The sequence below is a fragment of the Giraffa tippelskirchi genome, chromosome 7 (genome assembly GCF_054371585.1).
Source record: "Giraffa tippelskirchi isolate mGirTip1 chromosome 7, T2T-mGirTip1v1.2.pri, whole genome shotgun sequence".
NCBI classification, from domain to species: domain Eukaryota; kingdom Metazoa; phylum Chordata; class Mammalia; order Artiodactyla; family Giraffidae; genus Giraffa; species Giraffa tippelskirchi.
In genome coordinates, this window is record NC_137281.1 from 7063498 (window position 1) to 7077621 (window position 14124).

Below are 14124 nucleotides of genomic sequence, written 5' to 3' on the forward strand. Positions count from 1 at the left end.
TCAGAGGGGCTTCCCTTGGGGAGAAAATTGAGTGGATAAAGCGAAGAATATATTAGAGACCCGGCTCAAATTGGGAGGCCAGAATGGGCACAGACAAGCCGATTGAAACACGGAACTCTCGTTTTATTCAGCTCTGGACGTTAATATTCTTTGTCCCTGCTGGGGCCTGTGTGCACGTGGGTCCAGCCCAGTCACAGCGCGGGGAGAGCCCAGGAGGTGGAGTTAGGGGGGAAAGAAACTTGAGGTCACGGCCCCAATACACAGATGGGTAAACTGAAGCCAGGGGACGAGCAGAGATGTGCCCAGCATCACCGAGAGAGCTGGGCACTGCGCTGCCCTTGCCGCAGGCTGGGGTCCTGGAGACGTAGCGGGACTCTGGCCTCGCGCCGCCGGCGGCGCCCGTAGCTGTGGGGATCCTGAGGCTTGCGGCCAGCCTTCCCTGAGGGCTCCTTGGTGGAGGCAGACCGGAGCCAGTATATGATCTCTGGCAGGCGGTGGGTCTGGCACGTGCCCAGGGAACAGAGGCGCCCGCGCTGCTGGGAGACCTGGTGCTGGGGCCGCCTGGGGATGGAGCGTGGGAGAAGACCGGGTTCAAACACCCGACTCAAGAAAAGGGGCTGGGGGGGGTTACCCAGAACTCCGAGACGGGCGGGGCCCGTTTCCTGGCCAACTTCCCATTCCACCGAAGCGGAAAACTGCCTAGAGAGGGCGCATGCCCCCCGCGGTCTCCCTCCCGCCCCGTCCCCGCTGCCCTCGGTGTTTCTCACCTGCCCGCCGAGTCTGGGTCCCCCAGGATGGAGGAGGCGACAAGCAACAGCAAGAAAATGTGGGCGGTCATCGTGGGGGTGGGGCGGACCGGCTTCTGGGAAACCGGTGGGCGAAGCGGCTCCTCCGGGGTGCGGCCCCGCCTCCTCCCCGGGCCTGGAAAATGCCCTGAGCGCCTGCTTTAGCGCGAGGAATCAGGGCGTCCCCACTTCTCAGACCGTGCAAACTGAGGCCGAATGAGCCACACCTCGCTAGAAGGGCAGGATTAGGACTTGGATGCCCACCTCCCGCACCGCGGCCAAGGAGACCTCACGGGACCCGCGGTGCCGCCGATGCCCCTGGGAGGCCCAGGGAGACGCGACCCCTTTAAGGCAGAGGGAGGAGGGGCGGGGCAGCTGACACCTGCAAGTGGCGACGCAGTTTAGGGCTTCCTGGAAAGGGCTGGGGGCGGGGATGCTGCAAGGCGCGACTTCACCCTCAAGGGACAGGCGACTTCCAGAGCGGGGGCTGGGCAACGCGGGGCACTGATAATTGGGACAGGCGGCAAAGCAAACTCAGGCACCTCAAATCGTGGAGGGAGTCTGAACCCTAACACCATCCCGGTAGGAGAGCAATATGTGTAGATGGGTGTGGGGTGCCTGCCGGCCGAGCGTTTCAGCTGTACTGAAGCAGCTGTAGGAAGGCCATGGAAAGAAGTCATGGATTCTGTCTAGGGTGATCCAGGTTGTGTGGACAGAGACCTAGGGGGCCAGTGACTCTGGACGTGGCCTTGGGGAGGGCAGGGTGGGCAGGCGCAGGCACCATGTCTGCAGCAGAGACTGGAGAGCCAGTCGCTGGGAGCCGTGAAGGCCAGTGGGGCCTCAGCGTGCATCTCTACCGTGGGAACCCCTGAGTTCCAAGCCAGGCTGGGGGAGGAAGCAGGCAGCCACTCCCACCAAGAACTCTCTGAACCCCTCTCCCCGACTCAGTTTCCCCAGGTGGAGGGCAGGGCAGCAGGCACTGCCAATCAGCCTTGGTTTGGCCTTGGAGGGTCCTGGACAGGAAAAAACAGCCTTGAAAGGAACAATGTGTGTGATGGGGGAAGGCGGGAGAGAGGGCTTCTGGGAAACCTGAGGCCAGCTCTGCTGGGAATCCACAGCCCAGCCCTCCCCCAGCCCAGCCTAGGGGCCCCGGACAGGAGACATGGGGGGGGCGGTTGTGGGCACAGACTTGGAGAGCCAGTGGAGACGACCCTGCGAGTGAGCTGAGGGCCAGGTGGGACACAGACTTGAGAGTGGAAGCTGTGGAATATGGGAGGCTGGGGAAAGGTAGCAAGACCCAGAGACACAGAAGTGGTGAGACCTGCAGCCGCCAGCAGGCGCTGTCTCTGCACGCTGGGTGGTTCGGACGCCTGCAGACAGAACCCCAACCCCACCGTGCCCCCAGGAAGCTGAGCTGCCGTCCCAGCTGAGGATTTATTGGCGTAAATGCAACCATATAAAAACATAAGTTATGAAAAACACAGTCACGATGTGCCCCCCCCACCCCCAGCCCCTAAAACCCCCTTCTGTGGGAGGGAGAGAGAGGAAGGGGGAGCCCCGAAACCGCTTAAGAACGCCGCAGCCCCTGGGCCCTTGCAGGGCCAGCCTGGCTGGGGTGGGAGAACCCGGGCACCGCCTCAGCGCATCCGGTAGTCAGTGGAGCAGGACAGCTCGCACAGCTGGCCCTTGAAGTCCAGGTCGATGGTGAAGTCCAGGTCACGCTGTGGGGAGAGTGCAGGCATGAGAGGGGACTGGGACAGAGCAGGCAGAGCACAGTGGGGGAAAGGGGAGACAGCACAGCCTGCCTGAGGGGCCTCGGGTCCCCAACTGTCCACACACCCTCCTTGGAGACACCACGTTGCTGCTCCCACACCCAGCATCTGTCTCGAACTGTGCCGATTCCCCATGAGGTTTCCAACGTGACATCCTCAAAACCACCTGGAACCCAGCCAATCCCTCTCCTTGGGGGGGGGGGTGGAGGGGAAAGGGAGGGGCAGTTGCTGTCTCCTGCATCATACGATTTCCTTTATCAAGATTTCCTTTATCAAAACCATCCTCATCAGCAAAAGTTCTTTCTTCTCTTACAAGAAGCAAACCTCTCTCGAGCAAACTTTCTCCTCTCAAAATTAACTCCGTGGCCCCACGCCGCTGTCCCCTCTTCCTCTCCTCCAAAGCTTCCTGGAGGCCAACACTCCTGGGGCCCACCCTGTGGTCTGGGCCCCCAGCACCCCATGGAAAGACTGGGACAAAGCCACCAATGACTTCAAGAACTGCTGCTCCCCTTGGACCTCACTGCACTTCACTCCCAGCTCCCTCCTCCCTCTTTGGGTCTCTTTCAGTTTCTGGTTTGGGTTTTTGCTACCAGACCACTCTTTTCCTGTGAAGGAGTCTTATCTTGTGCCCTGCAGACAGAGCAGCTCCCCTGCCCATCCACTAGATGCCAGCTGTGCCCCTTCTTCAACTGTGGCACCCAGAATGTCTCCAGATGATGACGTGGTGCAGGGGCTGAACAGCTGCTGAAACCGGCTCTTACCTCCCTTAGAAAGTGGGGGCCACCGTGGGGTGCTCCCCTCCATCCAAGCTCACACAGCACCACTCCATTGACATTTCCAGCCCAGGCCACACCCCTCAACTTCTAGACCTTCCTTCCACCATCCCAGGAGTCCTCCCACCCATGCCTGAGCTCCTGACTTTGCCCCAGACCTGCTTCCCTGCCACATCTTAGCGGATGAAACAGCCCTCCTTTCCTTTCTCGCTCCCAATCCCGGGCCAGGATATCCTCTGGCCTCGTCTGCTCCAGTACCTGCCAGCCCCTTTCCCAGCTGATCACAGAAGGCGTCACCAGCTGGCGCTGACATGACTCTCCTGTCTAGAACTTGAACAGCAGGGGTCTGGCCTGATCATGGCTGGGTCCCCAGGGCCCCCTGGGTTCCAGTAGGTGCTCAATGAAACTGTGGTCTACAGGCAGACTGGGGGTAAGGGCTTGGGGGGCACAGGCCAGACAGATGAGTGCCAGGCTAGCTGGTGGGTATGGGGCCGAGAGGTCCCAGGGCCCCAGAATAGGCAGAGGTGCCTGAGCCCACCCCCCAAACCCCCCAGAGCCTCACGTTGTTCTTGGCATTGGGCCGCATGCCAATGGTGCCAAAGATCTCCTCGCCCGTCTTCACCGTCAGGTAGTCCTCCATGTAGAACACTGTCTGCTTCCAGTGAGTGTAGGGGGACTCGGGGCCTGGGGGTGGGTGAGGGGCGGCATCAGCCCGGCCCACTCACCTCACCGCCTGTCCTTCCTCACCCCCACCTTCCCTCCACGGGGTCCCCTTGCTCTCCAGAGTCTACTGATGGAGCGGTGACTGTGGTCCCTTCTTCACCCTGTTCAAGCCTGGGACGGACGGGCTTTTTCACGGGCACAGAGACTGGAGCACCGTGCGCTCAGGCTGGCTAGCAGAGCTGGTGCCAGAAGCCTCCAGGTTCCTGTGGCTCCCTGTGGCCACTCCCGTCACAGGCCCCACCATCCCCGCACCCCCGTGCCCCGCCTCACTGGTGGAGAAGCCGGTCCTCTTGTGGCAGCGGGTGAACTCGATGTTGAAGTAGGCCACCAGGGCGTGCACGTAGTCATTCCGCTTCACTTGCAGGCAGAAGGGGGAGGTGAAGGTCAGATCTTCCACCTTGACCGTGTAGATGTCCACCTCCTGCAGGAAAAGCCTCGTGAGCCCCCTTCCCTGACCTCTGGCCCAGCGGTCAAACCTCGGGGGCCCTGCTGGATCCCCTGCTCTCCCAATCCCAACCCCGAATCTGACAGGTCGACCTAGAAGGAATATTGCTCCTTGGAGAATCACCCAGTTTCCACTCTCCACTGCCTGCCCCCGGCCAGTGTCCCCACTCTGCTGTGGCAGCATCTTAACAGGGTTTCCTGGGTCCCGCCTTCTCCCCAAGACATCCCTTATCAGTCAGCATGACAGCCTAGAAAAGGATCGTGTCACAGCCTTGCTTAAAATCCTTTGACTGCTCAGGGCAAAACTGGGGGTCCTGCCTCAGGCCACGGAGGCTCACCCGGTCAGGGCATCTGCCTCTCCAACTCCGTCTACAAACTCCTTCCTCCACCCAGTTTGGCCTGACGCCCACATCCTTGTGAGAGTTGATACCGGGGGCTGAGAGGGGGAACCTTGAAAAATGATGGCTGTCAGTATTATCAGGGACCCACGTGTGTATATAAGCTCCCGAGACCTCAGACAAGCAAGCGTGCTGGGTTCTGAGGTCCCACGCTTGGGACAGGTGCTGGCTCTTCTTGGGTTGACCCTGAGGGACCCCCAGCCACCCTACCCGCTCACCTTGATGAGGCAGGCATTGGTGACCAGCTGCTTGGGGTCCACCACATCCACCAGGGGCTCCTTGATGGCCACGTCTTTGATGCAAGACATGTCGAAGCCGTACACATTCTCCCACCCTGGGGAGGAGCCAGGGAGGAGGGGTGAGCCCACGGGGGTAGCCGGCACCCAGCCAGTCCCTGCCCCGTCAGCTCCCCGGGCCCCGAGCTCACAGTGGATCTTGTAGTCTTTGTACTGCCGGTCCTCGATGGCCGTCACGTACAGCGTGGCTCGGTCTGGGAAGATGAGGCCGTCGGGTGCCTGCGGGGGAGCAGGGCAAGGGTGTGAAGGATGTGGGGACCCAGCAAGGTTGCCCCGTTTTGTTTCTTTATCCACCCGACACCGCCCTGGTCTGAGCTCAGCACTTCCCAGGTGGACTCCTGCTGCGGCTTCCTCACTGGTCTCCAGCCTCAGTCTACTCCCCAGATAGCTGCCTGATGGCTCTGAGGAGCATCTAAGTCAGACCTCATCCTAACCCCACCCCTCTGAGGAGTAAAGCAAAGTCTTACATGTCCACGAGGTCCCGCGAGACCTGTACGGGCCCCTCCACCCCTCACCTCCAACTTCCTTCCTGATCCTTGTTCTACTGCAGCTTCCCTACTGCTCAACACACAGCGAACTCGCGCCTGCCCCAGGACTTTTGCACTGGCCAAAACCCTCTGTCCAGTGTGCTTTGCCTCTAAGATCCCATGTGGCTCCACCCCATCCTGGGTTCAGGTCTCGGTCAGCTCCCTGGGAGGCCTGCTCTGACAGCACCTGGGTCCACAGTTCCCCCTAGTCCCTCCCTATCCCTCTGGCCTGCTGTGGTTCTTTCCTAGCACCATCTCCCTGTCCCTGTCTAGCTTCCGGTACTGGGCCCCCTCCATCTTGCCCGTGGGCCTCGTAACATCCATGTAGGAGATGCCTTCCGGCCCCTGTACTCAGTCCCTGGGATGGGAAGCACTCAGCACAGCTTTCCTTTTCTGCCCGGACCCCAACACCGGCTCAAGAGAAGGACCCCGGCCTGCAGGAGCTGCTCCCGCCCCGCCGGGGGCCTCACCAGCCACTTGTCTCGGGCATAGAGCACAGTGTTGAGCATCGACTCGTAGAAGAGGCAGTAGCCCATCCACTCGCTGATGATGATGTCCACCTTCTCCACCGGGAGTTCCACCTCCTCCACCTTCCCTTTGATGATGGTCACCACTGCGGGGCAGACAAGGGCACATGCCACCCGCCCTGAGGACAGCCGTCTGCCTGCTTCCCCTGGGGGGGGGTGGGGGTGGGGACATCCCAGGGCCTGGGGACCCCACTGGGACAGCCTTGTCTTCTCAAGGAAGGGCTGGGGGCTGTGTTGGGGCATCTTTAAAGAACTCTGTGAGCTGAAGCCACACCCTGTCAACTTAGTTTTAAAATTCATTCATCATGAGATATTTCTGAGGTAGGAACAGAAACGACATGAATTAGGTATTAGCTGACATTAAGATTTTGCTATTAACCAAGCAAAATGAGGCCTGGCGCAGACAGCCCTTCACTCTAGGCGACGGAGCGGGAAAGGCAGCTACCCCCTTACCCGTCATGCATCACACACTCATGGGGAACCTGGTGGCAAACCATTTGCAGATGACCTGCTTCTGGGTCAGGGTTTTGTATGGGCCAGAGCAGCTCCCTTGCTGAAATCTACTGGAAGTCAGCCCATGGGATTCCCTGGTGGTCCAGTGGCTGAGACTCTGCGCTCCCAATGCAGGGGGCCCGGGTTCAATCCCTGCTCAGGGAACTAGATCCCACATGCTGCAACTAAGACCTGACGCAGCAAAGTAAAATCTAAAAAAAAAAAGTCAACACACAGGTTGGTTAAAAAATAAAAGAGATTTTGCCACTAACAGCCATGGTCATGTTTTGTCTTTCTGGCTGCTCTGTATAGCTTGTGGGATCTTAGTTCCCTTAACAGGGATCAGAGTGGGGCCCTATCAGTGAAAGCAGTCTTAACCACTGGACTGTCAGTAAATTCCCATGGTCATGTTTTTTTAAATGGCCTTATCTATTAGAGACACGCGTGGCAGGATTTGTAGTTGGAATTTGCTTCAAAAGGAGGTATTTAAAGCTGAGTGATGGGAACTTGGGGATTCATTACACTAGTTTCTCTTATGTGGCAGCTTCTGCCCAACTTTCTTCCACTTTTGATCTGTGCAACCCTACTTTTATGAACTGACCTCACAGATAACACTAGTTCATATATTACTGATGATGGTGTTACACGTCGGGGATGAAAGTCTTGGAAGCTCAAATGCCCATGACCAGGAACTTGGTTAACAGAGCTGGTATATATATAGGTGAAGATAGAGGACAGCGGTCATCAAAAAGCAGCATCCTCTCAACATCGTGTCAGGCGCTGAACTACATGATACGCAGATGAAAATCGCAAAGGGCATGTATGCAACATTGTCTGTGTCCAAACCCAGCATGTGGATGTAGAAATGTACACATGCCTATTTGTTCATCAGTATGAACTTCTGTGGGAGGGAGTGCTGGCTGCACTTACAGAAGAGTGGCTGAGAGGTGGGTGGGAGACTTCTTACTATACGCCTCATGTGCCAACCACGTGACTCTATCACTCGCTGAAAAAACTCAAGATTGCTTGAGCTTTTTTTTTTTTTTTAATAAAAGACCGAAGCACTAAGCTTGTGACTTTGACATGCAGATTCTAAGACGGCTTGTCAGGTGGTGGGTTCTGAGAAGGCTGGATTTTTGGCCTGTCCGCAGCCCAGAGCCTCAGGGAGGAATGCCTGAATTTGACTTCCATGGCCCCCATTCCCTTGCCAAGGGGCCCCGGGGAAGCTGGGGTCCCCCGCTCCCTCCCCAAAGACCCCGTTCTCTTCCTGGGCTCACCATGGTCTAACTTGTTGGCTTTGACGATCTTCACCGCATAATCAGAGATACTGGAACACTCGATCTGGGGGCCCAGGAAGAAGGGAGGGTGAGATCCCCCCAAGTCCCACCCTCCGTCCACACTCCCCTCCACCCAATCCCTGAGCTCCAAGGGGCCCCCTTTCTGTCCCCAGGCCCAGGCCCGGCCGGCCACCTAGGACACTCACCCCGATGACCTTGCGGGCCCCGGCCTTGGCGGCAAACATGCAGAGGATCCCTGTGCCCGAGCCCACGTCTAGTACCACCTTGTCTTTGAAAAGGTGCCGGTTGTGAAACATGGAGTTGCGGTATGTGAGGGTGCGGACCTCATCTTTCAGCATTTCCTGGCAGGGGTGGGAACAAAGAGATCATGAGGGGACCGGCGTCCCCCGCTGAAAACCAGGGTGTCCTGGCCTCCAACATGCTGATCAACTTGAGGCCTAGCGCTCAGTCCTCAAACCTGCTTTAGTCCCCTTGGGACACGTCATTTCCCTTCCACACGCCTCAGTTTCCCTACGTGAAATCGGACTGGATGGACCAAAATCCCATCTTAGGCAGATTCTACCTTTGCCGCCTAACCCCCTGTAGAGCCTTGACTTTAAAAAGTCCTCAGGAAGCCAAAGCAGCTGAACCGCCCACGTGAAAACCGTAAATTTTGTTATGCATATTTTATAACAATTAAAAAAAAGAAAAGGAAAGAGAAAAATCTTCCCACCCCATCTCTGCTGCTTTCTGGGACCTCAGCCTCCACCACGGGCAAAAGGGTGGAGAAGACCAGCACACTGGGCTCGAGCCGCTGGGGGACAGTCCCGCTGCCGGTCACTAGAGGGCAGCAAAGACCGGTAGGCCCTGACCTCGGGCTGACGTCTCAGATGCACATGCGCGCTCCCACCCCGGCCTCCCAGGAGAGGACCGGTAGAGCGCCTGGCTAACCCCGTCTCCCAGGCAACGGCTGCGGGAGGCGACCCCGGAGTGTGAGCTCTGCCTGCGCAGAGGGGGCGGCCCGCCGACAGGGAAGGCAGTGCGCATGCGTCAGAGATGAAGCTCCAGCCCTCCGCAACACTACCCCCGCCCCGGAAGATTCGGCAGCTTTAGGAGCTGTCTGTCCATACTCACCTCGTGGATGCCGAAGTGAGCATAGGAATCAAAGTAGTAATCTTTGGACGTCATGTCCTCAGCGTTGGGCTTCTCGCTGCTTTCTGCCTGGCCACAGGAGACCTGGGAGGGGGTGAACGGGAGCAAATGGGGTCAAATCTGGGGGCTCCCCACAGATTTGCAAGCCTCCAGGCAGGTCTCTACTCCTCCCTGGAGTATACAGAACCACTCCCCAAACCATACCATGGCAACCCTACAGCCCCCACCTGCCGTTTTGCCTCTCCCAGGAACCCCCCACCGCCAGAGCACCATCCAGGAGGGCAGCCCCGATACCTCAGCCAGGCCTACCATCTCTCCAGTCTCTTTGCCCCCGTCTCTAGCTCAGCCCACAGCTGGGAAGGGAGGGGAGAGGAAGGCAGAAGCGGGGCAGACACAGGGAAGGACAAAGGTGGGGAGGGCTGTAAATGGAGTTAAGGAAGTAGCCACAGTATTGGGGGAGGCCAGGTAGGGGCCAAAACCTGGACGGAGTCTGGACTAAGTGTTTCGGGGGCAAAGGTTAAAGTGGTTTGAAGCAAGAGGGATCACAGTTAGACCACTAGAAAGGGCCTGACGTGTGAGGAGATATGTGTATGTGGGAAGGGGTCTCACAAAAGGATATTTACTTCTTCAAGAGGCGGCTGGAGGCTCATCCCATTAGCCAAGGTGGCTACAAAATTCTAGGAGAGAGTAACAGGGAGAAAGGATTAGCTACCAGAGCGGCTAGGGGAGGGCCAGGCCAGGCGACCCGGGCTCTTGGGGGAGAAGGAGGTGTTTCCTACAATTTTGCTTTTCCTTTGTGAGCAGTGGTGGGAGAAGGAACAAGTAAAGAGGCAAGGCTGTTTTCAACAGGGGTGGGGGAGAAGTGGGGGGAGCAGGGAGGGGGTTCTATCCCAGCTGTGGCTGGAGAGATGGTGGCCTGCCCCCACACTGCCCCTGTTGGGCCAGGCACCTGAGCACACACGCCTCCCCCATCCAGGGCAGAGGAACTGGCACCCGCCAGGCACAAGGGCACTGCCAGCTGTCACTCCCCCTCATCGTCTAATCTCCCCAGATTAGATGACACTTCCTGACACAAAGCCTCATCCTGGGGTACCATTCGTAGCTGGGGGAAGGGGGCTGGCAGGGTGTACCCACTGGGCATCTGCCACCTCTGCAAAGCAGTCTCTCATCTGAGAGGATTCCAGAAAGGAGGTGTGGCACACGGGCGCCTCCACCAGAGCTGGCACACGGGCTGCTAGCTCCTGCCTGGGACTCAGGGAGTCCCAAACAAAACAAGGGACTGCCAATCTCCTGATTATGATCCTCTGAGCAGGAGGGCAGAGTCCCACAGAGGAGGCCAGACCCTGGACCCTCAACCCCATCTATTCCCCATCCAAACCACCATCTCAGGCCCTGAAACTCCCCAGGGCAGGGGCTGAGTCCTGGATCCACCTCTGAGGAAGATATTTCCTCCAGCCAAGAAGGCCCTCCTCTAGCAGAGAGCCAAGGGAGAGTCTCTGGAGTGACCTCCTGGGGGCTGCCCCCCAAGGCATGCATCTTGGGACCTCATTTCCCATTCCTGAGACTGCTACAAGCTAAGAAGAGGTGAGAGTACGGAAAGCCCAACAGATCACAGCTCTTCCAGATGCAAGCACTCTCCAGGCGCCAAGAAGCGTGAAATCACAGACATAACCCCTGGGCTCCAAGCCCCACCTCCATCCTACCCAAGCCAGTGAATGACGCGGATACAGAAACACGGCGGGTGAGGGGACTTCCCACGGGGGCCCATTTCTCTACACCACTGACATCGCCGCCAGACATGCCCCCAGAGCGCTTCAGACACAGCATCGGGACGAGCCCCACATAGCTGCAACAGAATCACACCTCACCGGATACCATTTCACGCAAGCAGGCTCAGGACCCTCAAACAGGGCTTCAGGAAGGAGGAGGTCAACTCCCACCCTCACAAATACCCCAGGGAGAGGAAGGGCCAGCAGTGGGTAAATCCGCTGCCTCCATTGCCTCACATCCCCTTCCCAGGACAGATTCTTTCTCCTCTCGCCCGGGAGGGCTTCGACAGGGAGGGGGGCTTGGAGACACGCCCCATGAAAAAGATGTCCCTCCCACACACTCAGAAATGGCCACAAGGGGGTGCACAGCGCCTAATCAGGAAAGATCTCCTTCAGCTCGATCCCCCCCCATCGACCAGAGGGAGGTCACAGGGGCATGCCCCATCCCCCCAGCTCCCAAAGAGGGGGAGAATCCAGAGACAGGAAACTGAGGGGGGGGGCGGGTGGGAGGGGTCCCAGAGGGAACCAATTCCTCGTCTTCCTCCAATCCCAACGCAAGAATGCACAAAACCTGGACCGACGCCTGAGCAGATGCCCTGCTCCCAGGAAGGGGTCTGTTGAGGGTCGAAAGACACTGCCCCTCCCAAGAGCCTCATTACTGCGCTGAGGTCCCCACGTAAGTCCCACCCCGAGGTGTCTGTCACGATCCCGGGGGAGGAGGGCAGGGGGCCTCGGAGGGAGGGTCCGGGCCTCCTCTCCGCCCCCCCCCCGGGGCGCCCCTCCCCCGGCCGGGGGCGGGGCCTTTGTCTCGCACGTGGAACCCGCCGGGCCAGCGGGCGCGGCACACCCCCTCCCCACCCACCGCGCCGCGGCCACGTGGGGGCCAGGCCGGAAGCGCCCCCAGCCCTCCTCCACGTGGGAGGGGGCAGTAGGCCCTCGGCTCCGCGTGGCGCCTCAGGCCCTCGAAAGCTAGGGAACCCGCACTACAAACGGTATTCTCGGATACGGAGCACGCGGCGCCCCCCTCCGTGCAGCCAGGGGCCTTCAACCCCAATCCTGCGATTCAGAGCCCCTTCCCCCACGGCGGAGGCGTAAAACACCGACTTCCAAACCGCTCCCCGCCCCCGGCGGCGCTCCTGGCGCTCACCTCCATGATGCAGTTCGCGGCCTCGGCTGCCGCCATCTTCACCCGCGTCTACTCCTCCTCCGGCCGCCGAGACCCCCCCCCTTTCTCCGCACTCCCCCCGGGACCGCCTTATACCGGAGGGTCTACGGCCCGCCCACCGCGACCCAGCCAGGAGGTCTCATTGGCAGCGGAGGTGACCCGTCTGGAAATGCCATTTATCCATTGGGCGAAGGAGACGCCCATCAAAGTTGAGGTGCCCGCCCAGTCTGGCGTGCCGAACCCCGCCCCCTTAAGTCGACGGGGATGGGAAAGACTGCCCGTCTATCGCAAGAAGCGCGACTGACGATTGGGCAGAATCTACCGAGAGTTCCCGCCCCTTCTCCAGTACCGCCTCAAAGCTTCCCGGCGGACACTGCGCTAAGCGGACATCTTGAAATAGAACGATCACCAAAAGTACCCGCCTCTTAATAGCTACTATTGGTTTATTAACGATGTGACGTCATGAGGCTTGCGACCTGCCTCCACCAAGCGGCTGGCCTCAAGGAGAACATGTCGATTGGTCCACGAGAAAGGAAAGCAGGCTTTAGGCTCCAGAGATTGGCTCAAACAAACTGTCACTCATCGTCCATTCTGTGCCTTCTCCCACCTTGTAGGGAATCCAAGGAGGAATAAGACAGCTTGTGCCCATTTTCCTGAGGGAAAACTGAAGCAGTGAGAGGCTCAAAAAGAGGGAGGTCTTGTCCGGGATCCCGAAGCAAGTCAGAAATGGGATTCAGGCTTAGAGGTATTGAATCTCTAGCCCTCTACTCAATTGTTCCAAGTTTTTTAAACCCAGTGACCCCACTCAAGCACTTGGCCTTTGCCAAGTCTGGCCATCTGAGTCAGTCTCGGCACAACTCAGTCGCCAGCTCCTCCAAGTGGCTTCGCTCGACCTGTAGAAAAAGTTACTAGTTGAATGAAGATAACTGCTACTCGTGGAATGTTATCCATCACCCTAGAAAGTTCCTTCACGACCCTTTGTAGTCAACACCGCCCTCCCACCCAGCCCCAGAAGCAATCACTGTGTTTTGTTACTATAGTGTATCTTTTCAGCTTCTAAAATTTCCTATAAAAGTATGTGCTCTTTTGTGCCTGTCTTGTTTTTCTCAGCATAATGTTCCTTCAAGATTCGTTCTTGTCGCATATAACGATTGTCCAACCCTTTTTATTGCTGAGAAGTATTCCATTGTATGGCTCGATCACATTTTCCTTTTGGTGTACATCTGGGTGGTTTCCAGATTAGGGCTGTTATGAGTGAAGCGGCTATAATCCATCATGTCCCAATCTTTCTGTAGATGTACACTTTCAATTCTCTTGGGTAAACCTAGGAGCACATGGTTGGGTCCTATGCTAGGTGTATGTTTAACTTGATAAGAAGCTGCCCCAAAGTTCCCTATGGTGTTCTACCATTTTGCATACCCATCGATGATGCGTGAGAGTTCTAGGTGCTCCACATCCCCTCCAGCACTTGATAAAATCGGTCTGTAATTTTAACCACTCTCCTACGTAGGAAGAGATTATCTCCTTGTTGTGACTTGCATTGCCCTGACCGCCAATGCTGTTCAGCACCTTTTTGTGTTTTCGTGTGCTTATTGGCCATTGCATGTTTTCTTTCTTTAAAAAAAAATTTTTTTTTTTAATTTGGCTGCTTCAGGTTTTAGTTGAGGTGCACAGTTTCCAGAGCGTGCGGGCTCAGTAGTTGCTGCAGGATTCCCAACCAGGGATGGAATTCACATCTCCTGCACTGGAAGGTGGGTCCTTAACCACTGGACCACCTGGGAAGTTCCCCCATTTGTATATTTTCTTTTGTCAACTGTCTGCTCAAGTCTTTTGTGTATTTTTGCAAAGAGAGTTGTTTTCTTATTCACCAATTGTAAACGTTCTTTATAGATTCCGGATACAGATCTCTGTCAGGTATACCGACTTTACATTTTTCTCCCAGTCTGTGACCTGTCTTTTCCTTTTCTTAATGTTGTCTGTTGAAAAGCAGAGACTATCTGAACCCACATCTTGACCCTTACCTT

The 14124-nt window shown here is 57.5% G+C and overlaps 2 protein-coding genes across 12 annotated transcripts; both read right to left on the reverse strand.

Annotated features, from left to right (window-relative positions):
• Positions 1-102: 102 nt before the first annotated feature.
• On the reverse strand, positions 103-1105 carry ADM5 (adrenomedullin 5 (putative)). The gene is made up of 2 exons (XM_081515079.1): positions 768-1105; positions 103-561 (listed from the first exon to the last, which is right to left on the reverse strand). Exons 1-2 carry the CDS (start codon positions 836-838, stop codon positions 309-311), a joined length of 324 nt encoding a protein of 107 aa, XP_081371205.1. The 5' UTR covers positions 839-1105; the 3' UTR covers positions 103-308.
• A 1100-nt stretch (positions 1106-2205) lies between these two features.
• On the reverse strand, positions 2206-12128 carry PRMT1 (protein arginine methyltransferase 1). 11 transcript variants are annotated; one of them, XM_081515057.1, is made up of 12 exons: positions 12083-12128; positions 9776-9843; positions 9476-9585; positions 9149-9250; positions 8221-8376; positions 8015-8078; positions 6189-6331; positions 5323-5410; positions 5114-5229; positions 4324-4474; positions 3893-4014; positions 2206-2506 (listed from the first exon to the last, which is right to left on the reverse strand). In XM_081515057.1, exons 3-12 carry the CDS (start codon positions 9476-9478, stop codon positions 2423-2425), a joined length of 1029 nt encoding a protein of 342 aa, XP_081371183.1. In that variant the 5' UTR covers positions 9479-9585; positions 9776-9843; positions 12083-12128; the 3' UTR covers positions 2206-2422. The 11 variants fall into 11 exon arrangements, with proteins under 11 accessions (XP_081371183.1, XP_081371182.1, XP_081371185.1 ...); XM_081515056.1 differs by having other exon boundaries at positions 9461-9585; XM_081515059.1 differs by lacking the exon at positions 12083-12128 and adding an exon at positions 11507-11721.
• Positions 12129-14124: the final 1996 nt, after the last annotated feature.